Source organism: Psittacula echo (genome assembly GCF_963264785.1).
Source record: "Psittacula echo genome assembly, chromosome: 5".
NCBI classification, from domain to species: domain Eukaryota; kingdom Metazoa; phylum Chordata; class Aves; order Psittaciformes; family Psittacidae; genus Psittacula; species Psittacula echo.
Genome location: NC_137739.1, coordinates 65,278,015 through 65,290,353, shown reverse-complemented (window position 1 = coordinate 65,290,353; position 12,339 = coordinate 65,278,015). Strand labels below are relative to the sequence as shown.

At 38.7% G+C, this 12,339-nt stretch overlaps 1 protein-coding gene across 1 annotated transcript; it reads left to right on the top strand.

Annotated features, from left to right (window-relative positions):
- The first annotated feature begins 1,009 nt into the window (after nucleotides 1–1,009).
- On the top strand, nucleotides 1,010–4,495 carry SLC25A29 (solute carrier family 25 member 29). The gene is made up of 2 exons (XM_080619756.1): nucleotides 1,010–1,035; nucleotides 1,672–4,495. Exon 2 carries the CDS (start codon nucleotides 1,705–1,707, stop codon nucleotides 2,413–2,415), a length of 711 nt encoding a protein of 236 aa, XP_080475882.1. The 5' UTR covers nucleotides 1,010–1,035; nucleotides 1,672–1,704; the 3' UTR covers nucleotides 2,416–4,495.
- The last annotated feature ends 7,844 nt before the right edge of the window (nucleotides 4,496–12,339 follow it).

Genomic DNA, 12,339 nt, shown 5'->3' with positions numbered 1-12,339 from the left:
GAATTTTGACAAACCATGTCCCCAAACCCTTTTCTAGGCCAACATCATCGTGCAGGGCTGTCATTGTTGGGGTGGTGTTTATTATTACTCTAGGGAAACAATGACAAAAAGATCACAAAGTCAGGAATTTTTCACACAGATCTGATAATATTTTCTTCTGTTCAGACTAAGAGACTTGAAGAAACAGGAGTGGACTTTTCCATTGCAAGTTAAAAAACATCTAGAAAAGGGACTTTCCCCTCATACTACCAGTTACAGTGACATCTCTGTCCAGCGGGTCATACCATGTCCATTTTAGAAAAGTTAATCGATTACTAACAATAAAGGTTTGAAATGGCCACACTGTCACCAATGGTTTGTGTTCTAAGACTAAGATTTAAAGGGACAAGTTGATTTTTACTGTTATGCAAAGACATAACTTAAAGAGTCACTTTCCAGCTACCCTCTGAAAAATACCAGGTGTTAGTGAAGGGTCCCCAGGTCTGGCAGCAGAAACACTGTGGGGGTGGTGTTGAAAGTTCCCATCCTTTTAAAAATTATCCTTATTTCATGCTTAGAATTTTATAAAAATATTTACGTCAGGTTTGTACAGTTATTCCTTAGTGTGAACAGAAGTATTTTTGGCAGCTAAAGAAAGTAATTATTGTAGTCAGTACTGGAAACTCCTGTCTGAAATTCTAGAGAATGGTGTACCCTCTTGTACTTCCACATAGTGTTTTTCTATTATTCACAAGTAGTTAATAACCCTCCTACTTTCATGTTTTCAACCCCAAAATTAAATCAAAAGACACAGTACTTCTAAATTATTTTGCCACATGTGGTGTTCCATTGTCCAACCTGTGCTCTTGCATATACACTGCTATAACAAATCTCCATACATATACAAGACATTAATTTACCAATTAGGCTGTTCTTGACATACAAATTGGTACCTTGTACAACTTCTTATAGGTTCGTCTGCAAGTTCAAAATGTAGAGAAACCTCTCTACCGTGGGACCTTCCATTGCTTTCAATCCATCATAAAGCAAGAATCTGTAAGTACAAAATTAATGCTTTTCATATTTTGTATCTTCATGTATTTGCAATCAGAAGGGTGAGAAAGCTGCTAAAACCCCTACAAATATTGAAGATCAAGAGACAGGCATACTCTGAACCTCACTGGAGCATAGGGCAGATAGTGTAGCCAGAAGTTTGCCAGAAACTTTATGAAGATCACTAAATTGAAAGTTGCTATTTTGAAGGTAACATTTTAATTGAGATAAATTATTCGAATAGCTAGTTTTCTGAGAATCCAAGCAATCTGAGCAATGAGTGAAGAAACTGGTGAAGGGGTTTATTTGCTGCTGAAGCTTAAATACCGTCACTAAAAGGGTAGCCATCGGCTTTTAGCTACTTAAAGTGTAAAATTTGCCAAAAAAACTTTTCTGTGGAAGGACTGAGATTGTTTTCTGGATGTGTTCAGCATTGTATTTGTCCTGCTAAAAGTGGTTAGATTTTTCTGTCTTAGGCAGCAATTAAATTATTATTATAAAGCAAGATGGTACTCATCTTGTGGCCACTCCTAGAAAATTGGGACACAAGGGAGAGCCAGAAAAGCCACATTCTGCACAGTTTCAGGAGTTTTATGAATATAACTGTTGAAAAGGGTTTTTCCTTCCTTCTTCCATTAGGCTTTTGGACTCTATAAAGGTATTGGGTCACCAATGATGGGACTCACCTTCATTAACGCGCTTGTGTTCGGTGTACAAGGAAACACACTTCGTGCTCTTGGAAGAGACACTCCTCTAAACCAGTTCCTTGCAGGGTCAGCAGCAGGGGCTATCCAGTGCATCATCTGCTGTCCCATGGAGTTGGCAAAGACAAGAATGCAGCTTCAAGGAACAGGTGAATATAAACTAAAAACAAAGAACTACAAAAATTCTCTGGATTGTTTGATCAAAATCTATCAAAAGGAAGGGCTAAGGGGTATCAACAGGGGCATGGTCTCTACATTCATAAGAGAGACTCCAAGCTTTGGCTTTTACTTCCTGACCTATGACTTAATGACCAGGTATTTAGGCTGTGAAGCTGAAGACAGTTATGTTATTCCAAAACTGCTGTTTTCTGGAGGGATATCAGGAATAGTATCCTGGCTCTCAACCTATCCCATGGATGTGATCAAATCCCGGCTTCAGGCTGATGGAGTTGGAGGCGTTACACAATACAATGGCATTTTAGACTGTGTCAGAAAGAGTTACCACGAAGAAGGCTGGAGGGTGTTCACAAGAGGTCTTACTTCCACACTTCTCCGTGCTTTTCCTGTCAATGCAGCTACCTTTGCTACTGTCACTGTGTTCCTAATGTATATGAGGTCAGAAGACAATCTTCGTGAATGTGAACCAGGTCCAGTAATCCAGCAGCCTTCCAGTTTGTGAACCTTATCTGTTTGTTCTCCTGATCCAAAGCCTGGCTGCCTGGGATTTTTAACACGACCCGCACAAGTGGTTTGAACGTATACTATCTGTATAAAGAATTCCTAAATGTGTCAAGTTAGGATTTCATCTCATTACTTGTATGAAGTACACACTGCCTTATTAAGGACTTCATATCTAGTAGTATGCAAGTAAGATGGGAACCTGCTGCCTTACTAAGGACTTCATATCTAGTAGCAAGCAAGAAAGATGGGAACCTGCCTTTAGAAAGTCCTGTAAAGTCACTGTTGCAGCTCCAGATTTGGCTCTGAAGAATGTCATAGTACCAGAAATCAGGTTTTCTTCCACTCATGTTCTGAATGAGTGAGTTGAATGCAGAAATGTTTTCAGAAAATAAATGCTGGTTTTGTATGTAACAGGAATAAGTATAGTCCTCTAAGGTGAAGTGTGGGGAGAAATGAAATGTTGGAGGCACTTTGCAGGTAACCCTGAACTGTTTAAGACATGAACTAGCATTCCGCTAGCCATGTGTTTTACTTTTCTTCTGCTTTTATATGTCCGTATTTTAGTAGCAACTCTGTTCATACTGGTTTGCTAAAAAAAAAAAAAAAAAAAAAGAAAGACACAAAAAAGTTATTTGTTCTTAAGCCACTCCCTTACCTTTCAGCTTTGAATAAATATCTTAAGCACAAAGTTATCTGCATTCATATGCACTTGCTCCTTTAACTCTCAAGGCTTGTAAGGATTTAGGGAAACTCAAATCTAGCAACATTGATGTTATTTGCCTTCACCTGTATTTCTTGTTGGGCGGTGCATGGATTCCACTGACACAGATTCAGCGCAAGTACACTTTGTTCTCCAAAGTTAATGCAACTTTGCCCCCCTTCTCCCAGTATGCCCCATAGCAGCCAGTGATGTACAGAAATCAAAGTCCTACCTGTGGTATTGCACAAACATTTGTGGGTGCAATGTTAGCTTAGCAGCTTGATGTACAGCAGAAATACGTACATGTCTAGAACTGAAGGTTTTAGACCTTCGCAGAAAATACAGGTGTAAGCACCTGAAATGATTGATGTTCAATACACTTGTATTACGAATTTAAACAACACCAATTTTTATGTATTTAGTTACAGTGCTACTGGATAGAAGCCTGAATAGAATTTGGAGAATTTTCTTGTTACATTAATATGCTGTGATTTCTTTTTCTTTAGCAGTCTGTTCAAGAGGGACTGCATTAGTTCAAAGATCTATAAACAGTTATTTAAGATTTAGAGTAAGAACTACACATATTTAGCACAAATAGTCAGGAGGAAGGAGTGCATGTGTATGAGGAATGTTCTGAAACATAAACTAGTTCAGTAAGTATAACTTGTTACCCTTTTGGTTGGGACAAGTGCAATATGTGTTTAATTTATGTGAATTTTCTAAAGAAACCTTATTTCATAGCATTTTGCACTGTAACAAAATATGCTGGAGAAACCTGTAAAACTGGTATGTCTTTTTATACCTTGGAGGTATGTTGGATGTTTTAGTGCCTACTTGCACTGAGATTCAAATTGAATGTTAAATCTGTCTACTAAGCTGCATATGCACAACAACTCACAACAAAGACCATTTACACCTTTGTACTGTAATTACTGTATATAAAATTGAGGGAATAAATTTTTTAAAAATTTTGACTTTGGTTCTTTTAAAGTTTCTTCTGTTTTGCTCAGATGCTTCCTTGTGTTAAATCTAGCTTGAAAAGAGTGGGGTTTCTGGCTTTTACCTGAAGAAGCTTGTTCCTCATCCACCTTCCATACACCACCAGGAAGGGCAGTGCTTTGTTCTGGCTTAGTGTTCATTGAAGCAAAGGAGCGAAGTTGCCTGAACTTGCTTCTTCAAGCTGATGTTCTCAGTGAGTACCTCACTCAAAGATATAGCTACTAAGAGAAAAATCCTGCTTTTAGAGCCAAAAAGCTAGCAGCATGCCTCACCCTTTCATATTGTGCATTTATTTGGTTTAAGCAGTGCTGATCAGCATCAGGGCTGCACAACTGCAGAAGACAAGTCAAGGGTCCCTGCAAAGCAGATCAGAATCAAGTACCAGGTCTGCCAACAGCACTGTTCATACCTGAATCAGAAGAATGCTTGGCTCCAAGATGCACAAGTTTAGCAAAAAAGCTGTGTCAGTTGTGGCTTTTTGTTTCTAGACAGCACAACCAGCCCACAAAAAGCATCAATATTCTAAATAAAGAGCCACACAGACAGGGTGCTAGATGAGAAAAGGGAAAGGCCACCACTTCTCCAACTAACCCTGACCAGGAGCAGTTCCAGTCAAGTACCTAATGTTCTCTGAGGAGGAGCAACAATGCTTTGAACTATGGCACCAAAACAAATACTTAGAATAAGCAAACATGGTCTCCCTAGAAGACAGTAACATCATTAAAACAGAAAGGGACATACAATGTTTTACTTGCAGTATTTACTAAAACATTCTCTCCAGAAATTCATCCATCTGGAACTTAAATAATCAGTAGCAGACACTAAAGGTTACTCAACAAGCCAAAGAGGAGGGAGAAAGCCAGCTTTCAATCTAGTCTGATGTTAGCTGCTCAAAAGCTGTGGAGCTTCTAATTATTAAACCAAGCTAGGCAATAGTTTCAGCCTTTTTAAACATGATTCAGTTTCTTCCATTAGACTTCTGATACGTCATCCAATTTAACCAAGTCAGACAAACTGTATTCTGCCTCGCCAGATCCTCATTCCTACAAGTATTATCAAGCATCATAATACTTGGTAGGAGATGCTCCATTAATACCCCAGCAAGTGAAGGGAGTAAGATAAAATTAACCGAAAGTAAAACTCACCTACTATCAACGCTCCATACCCTACTCTCTTACAACCCACCCTGGTAGTGGATGGGAGATACCAGTGTCACAAGTTGCAGCCAAAATACGGTCAATTAGGACAAGAGGAAAAAAAAGTAGCCAGTTAACCCCCCCCCAAGTTTTAAAGAAGCTATTTTATCATGGCTGCAACTGTAACACAACAGTATTTTTTTTGCCTTTCTTCCTTGCCTTTCTCTGCATACCGCTTTTTTACAGTTCACATGAAAAAGCAGCAAGACATTCAAGGGATGAAAACCTGTACATTGCAGGTGCAGGACAGGTAGCATACTGGGAAAGTTACCACAGCACAAGTATAGAGTTGACCTTTCGGAGAAGAGATCTGTTTGTTCTCTGAAATTGAGTATATTTACTATTATACTGGAAAACAGGCATTAACAGCTGTTGTTAGCTAGGCTTTTGATCTGTGGGTAGTTAAAGAACAACCTGAAGGCCAGAAGTGTGCCAAACACCATTAGATCAGCAGAAGGTGCACTCAAACCCCTCTTCTGCCAGAAAAACAGCTAGAGAAAACAGAAGCTTTAACAAGGCAATGTGATGTATCAAACACCACAGTCATAGAGATAGGTGAAGGATCCAAGGGACTGTATGACTCTATGAGGCACAGCAAGAGAGTAGGGAACCAGAAAACTTGCTGGGCCAAACTTAGCTGAGATAGGCTTTGAAATCCCAAGGAAGCAAACTGCTTCTCAATGTCCAGGAATTTATGTAATTTCATGGGCAGTAAGGGAGGGAACCAGAGGAAAATAAGCCATTTTCAAACTCCCAGTGCAACTGCTTTGCAATTTTTGTACTAGTGTCATGCTCATTAACTACAAAAATGCTTGTCACTAACAAAAAGAAAAATGAATAGTGACATAATAGTCACAATAACACGATATACAGCAAAAGTCTGTCTACTTAGTTTATTATCACTTTTAACTGATTTGACCTAGAATGTGATGTTAAGCTATACAGTTTCAGCAATAAATTAAAAGCAAGCAAGCAGAGGTCTGCAGTGAAAAATAATACCATATATATTGATATAAATGGAAAAAAGGCAAGTCCTAATGTTCACAAAACACCCTTCAAGTCAGTAAAACTTTTAAATAACACAGTTAAACTTCTTGGCATCATTTGAGAGGCTGAGAGAGTTGGGGTTGTTCAGGCTGGGGAAGAGAAAGCTCCAGACAGACCTTCCTGCAGCCTTCAGAACCTAAAGGGGACCTACAGAAAAGCTGGAGAGCAACTTTTTACAAGAGCATGTAGTGACAGGACAAGGGGGAATGGCTGTAAACTGAGAAGGTAGATTTAGATTAGACATTAGGAAGAAATTCTTTTGATGAGGGTGGTGAGGCACAGGAACAGGTTGCCCAGGGAAACTGTGGCTGCCCCATCCGTCGCAGTGTCCAAGGCCAGGTTGGATGGGGCTTTGACCAACCTGGTCTAGTGGAAGATGTCCCTGCCCATGGCAGGGGTGTTGGAACTAGATGATCTTTAAGGTCCCTTCCAACCCAAACAAACCATTCTATGATTATATGATCAATCATTATTGTATTTTGATTGTTTTTTCTTACTGAAACACTGGTTTTTTACTAACAGTAAAATAGAGTTGTTCCATTTCAACCATATCTAGGTGTCAATCAATAAAATACTAAAATCATAATGAAGGTTGACCTCATAGTCTGCACTGCTTGCTAAATATATCCAAATAGGAAGAATTGCTGGTAGAGTAATCTGACTTGGCTAGACTAAAGCTGGTATTAAATAAAATTAGTACACTTTTTCTAGGACCCAATCTGCACTGCTCATTGCAAGCAGGTTGGACTAGATGGCCTTTGAAGGTCCCTTCCAACCCAAAATATTCTATGATCTATGATTCTAATCTAGGTGCCTTAAACAGAGATTTATACTAGATCAGTTATACTCAAGTGTTGCAATCAACCAGGCCACACACCTTGTGCACTGATGTATTTTCACTTAATACCACCTTTCACTTAAGGAAGAGTCTACAAAGGTAATTTTCAAACAGGCTAGTAATAAAGTTCAAGTATTTAAACTGTAATTGAAGGAGGTAAAAAGTAAAAATAACTCTCACCCTCTATTTCCTCCAGGCAGATACCTGCTTCCCTGCCAGTACTGTACACTTTCATTTCACACACTGGAAAAAATTGAGATGAAATCCCCTATCCCTAACCTATGCAAGAGGAAAGAATAAAAAAATAAACAAACAAGAAACCACACAAAAGGAAAATACTATGGCCTATCTGCAGGTTACTCCTTGCAATCCATTTCCAAACCATAAACATTGGTAAGCACTTTCAGGCTATGGGAGAATCTTCTGTTTTGCTGAGAAAAATAGAAACCTGTTGAAAAAATAAGTTAAAACATAAGCTGCATGATGACCCATGTGTGAGGCAGGCAAAAAAAAACGCAAGCCAAAACTGAAATTGGCACAATTAGTGAGGTTCTTGGCAAGCATCTTGCAGCTCTAAAGCACACCTGACTTCATGAGCCCTTAAATGAAAACACTAAGTAAAATAAGACAGTTTTATACAGATTTGTCCTGCAACTGACTGCTGTAATGAGCTTTAGCTAAAGTACATTAGGCCATATCTGGTCACCAAGCTGTTTTGTGTACGCATCTTTCACTGTTTAACAAGCAGCCCATCTTACGCCTAGTTATTTATCTGCTCTATGATGTATCTTGAAAATAAACCTGTTACTCATGAAAAACATTCTTCTGAAATACATCTTTACTGTGGGCCTGGTCTGGAGAGAGAAGCAGTTTGAGATCTTTTATTCCCTGAAGAGCAACAATGCAGGGCCCTCTGATGATCTGTCCTGCAGTCCCTGAAATTACCTTGCAATCATTACCAGCAGCAACACACTGAAAGGAAGTCAAATGGCAAGGTCCTAACTGCCTCAGGCGAGCTGAGACTCTTCAAGAAGCCACTGCACAGGTGTTCTACATGTCTATCAGCTAACTAAAATAGCCATTTACAGCTGAAAGCACATTCATTAACACTACACAACATTAGATCTTCCAAGTCTGTTAAGGTCTACTGAACACCACAGGACACCCTACGCACACTTGACCTCACAGGGGCAGCCTGACACTTTGCTGTTCTGTCTGCTGGTCATGCTGTACAAACTGGTAATTCACTGCCATCTCCTGGCAAACTACTATTCAAGAGCATCCGTACAGAGCAAAATAAAGCCTTGACATAGATGCTACCTAGCATCAGCCCAATTAGAGATAAACTTTCAAGAACACTTAACACAAAAGTGGTTTCAAGAGAAGCATACAGAAGTCCTGCAACAACGCCACCAACTCTCCATCCCTATCTTCCCCAAATTGACCATTTCTACAGAATTTCAGGCATCCTCCTGAAGAGAGCTTCCAGTTTATGCTGGAACCTGGTGAGAACACAGTTCACAAGAGAGATGTTATGTCCACACTGTAATGTACAACAGAACGAATGGTATCCAAACAGCATCCAGTCTTAAAGCTTGTCAGGAAAAATCAACAGAAGATTTAAGCCCCAAAACTGGAGTTGCCTAAAAAGCAGTTGCTACAAGTGATCTTACTTATTTGCCTACAGCAGAACAGTGCTTTTCTGATAACTTTAGGGGAAGATAGCACCTGAAAAGTTCGTATGAACCCTTACATTGATTCTTATGTGCTTACTCCAAAAGGAAATTCAATATTCTCCAGATTGCTTCCAGAGAAATAAGGAGACTGAGAAAAATTTTACACAAAAAATATAGGATGATTGTAAGTATATATAAACATGCCCAAGCTTGTTTATTTTAGGCAGAGAGAATGAAATTGAGTGAAGGACCAGAGATTACCTTACAAAATGAGACTGGTAGCCATTCAGGTGGCATTTAAGCACTGCTGTAAATGTCATCTTCACACTATTAGACTTCCGCAGCTTGACATTAGATCAATTCATATGATCAAAATGAATACTGAGTCTCATGATAATACGAACACATACATTCATCCTCTAATTTGTTTATACCTTTGCGGATCATTGTGTAGATGTTTCTGCTTGTTGTGTTCCACAGGAGGGTCTCATGCCCTCTTCCTCACATCACACTCGCATTCTGCACTGGGATTCTTCCCAAGGAAAGTGCTACTTTTTAATCATTTCATTTACACAGTTATGAAGAAACACACTTTAATTTCTGCCTGAATAAGAGTCCAACTTCTATTCCTTCCTGAAAAACTTACAGCCAATTTACATTCAGTTTTAAAATCCACCCCAAGTTCTGAAGCTTTTGAAAGACCTTTGATTTCCCCCCAGTTTTAAGCAATATAGGAACACTTGTGCATTTACTAAGAAGTCAAAGCTTAATGCTGAAACAAGCATTGCTTATTTCCCTCCTCATCTCAAGCCACTGTAACAGACTTAAGAAAAGCACTGTACAGATGAAGAACTTATTATTCCAAAATGCTGTCATTATAAAACAGCTGACCAAGGCCAGTAACAGCTACCACTTGATCCATTAGACTTCCGATAGTGATTTGTATAGCCCTAATAACCTGATTTTTCTTCATTTCTTCTAGGCATTAGAGAATCACATCACTCTATTCAGTGCATACTGTCGAGTTTGTGCATCTTAACTGAGTAAAAAGACTGACTGGTCCATTTTTTCAAGGCACACACTGATAAAATATCCTGTGATCACTTTAGGGCAGATGATGACCACGTGGAAACACCTTTTATTACCACCGCCATTCTTTGAAGTACTTTGAAGGGATCAGCTTTCTTCAGATATTTTAAAGCCTCAATATTTTTGCCATTTATGTTGCTTCTTTTGGATTTTACTGTGGAATTAGCAGAGGGAAAGGATCTTTGAGTGCCTTTAAAACTGCATTACTGCTGATAAGCTATGTTGTTATAATCTGTTTAGGACCTGGCTTTGTTGACTGACAATTTGCGGCCACTGGGGTGGGGGGCATGTCAAATTGCACCACCTCAATTCAGTAGTGAACCTCTTCAAAAAGAGGGTAACCTAAATCAAGTGTGAGTTCAGCTGAGGTCCTGGCATTCCATTTCACTGAGAATTTATACACTTAGTTGTTTCAAATCTGTAACTGGGCTCCTCCTACAACCTTTTCAAGAAAAACAATTTCCAGAAGTAACAGGTATTTAAGTTCACCTTGTCTTCTATTTAAAGCAGGACTTATGGCTACTGGCAGATCACAAATCATCACAGCTACTTAGTCTAGGCACTTCTACCTTTTAAAAACTGATCTGAGGCCAAGAGATAGATTCTGTAGCTGTGTATCTCCTTCCACTGCAGGAGCAAGAGAACGAGGTGAGGCAATATGAAATGTTAAGATCAAAGGAGCAGAACAGGCATGACGAGTAAATACTTAAATGTTTTGCCAGCTTTAAACCCACTGTCTGTATCTCTCCCACCCCTTACTCTCCTCCCCTTACCTGAACTTGCGTTGGAGTAGGTGATTATATAAGGCAGAAACTTGCTGACAGCAGGCCGACAATGGTGGTTTCAAAGTCAACTCTGCTGCTATTCTCCATGCCTGCAATTTCTTCATTGAAAATCCATCAAGGAAGACTGAAATCAGCCAAGCATGAACAAGATGTGCCAATTACACTCTAAAAGCTTAAATAACTTACAGAAGCTGCTCAATGCAAGTATTTATTCACACCCAAGAAGAAATTAGCTAGTTACAAAGCAAAATCTTTCATGTTACTAAGTGTTGCTACTTACACTCAGGAGTGTATTGAATGCTACTCATTTGAAGCCTAGATGAAAATTTTTAGATTTGTCTTTGTAATTAGATGCAATATAACTAAGGGCAATACAAGTTTCAGTTCCAAGTTAATCCTCAAATAAATATTTAACAAATAATTTAGTCTCAAATGTATGTCCAAGGATGAAGCACTGACATCATCAAGGAATCTCTTTACCTGGCAATCCAATAAAACAGATACCATTATGACATAGGAAAGCAAACCTGAGCAAGCTTAACACCATCATATATACTGTTTAAGAAAAGAAGGTCATTTAGGACTAGACTGGACTGATTTTATTTCCTTCCAAGAAGCATGGACACTAATTTAACTGTATACAGAATTTAACTATAAAAGTCTCAGTGTATTGTCCTGTTCCAAGAACTGCTTATATATATATATATAAAATTACTGCCAAAGTTCCAAAGCATACTTTATAATTAAATCAATTAAATGCTCATCTTTCCTTACCCCTAATAACCTCAGACTAGAGCTGCCCTGTTCAGATTAACCTATGTACAGATGAAAATTCCCTTGGTCTTAATATTGTTTCATTATTACCTATGGCTTTTCCACTACCACCAAACTGGACTCAATTAGCAATGAAAAATTTGATTAACCTTGTAAGAACAGAATTCAAAAGAAGATTGACAACAGTTTTTACTATGTTAAAATATGCTGCATCTAAAAAATAATACTTATGCATTTCTGTGCATATTATGTTTATTAATCTGCCACATTTTACTATAGTATCTGCAAATTTCTTACTTTGAACACTCGAACAAATGAGTAGTAATCACTTTTAGTTAGACCATCAAAACTCCATCAAGTTCTCTGAAAACTCCAAGATGCTGTTTTGAAGTAAAAGGTGTCCAACGAGATCCCAAGAATTTTCATCATCAGACTCAGTCAAATAAGTCAGCCAAAAGACAAAGACCAGTTTCTTTTTTTTCTGGTATGACCACTCAAAACCCTACCGTTCCCTGACTTTGTATTCCTATTGTGTGTAAACCTGCAAGATCCCTTACCTTGACTAAACAAAGGTACCCATTAGTTATTTACTGTACTGTTTCACCTAGCTGTTGTCCAGGCACACTGAAAACCCACCGCTACATGGCCAGGTCTCCAAACCCAGTGCTCCAGTTAACAGAAGTCTAGGTCACTCAAAAATTAGAATTACAGTCAGCAACTCTGTTTGGGTATACCACCTGACATGGCATTATGTAATTTAATCACAAATCATTGCAATTGAATGCAGAATAAAGGAAACCTGAGTTTATTTAGCTTCC

Coding starts and splice junctions, on each gene's coding strand:
- SLC25A29 (XM_080619756.1), top strand. CDS start 1,705: ATGATGGGACTCACCTTCATTAACGCGCTTGTGTTCGGTGTACAAGGA.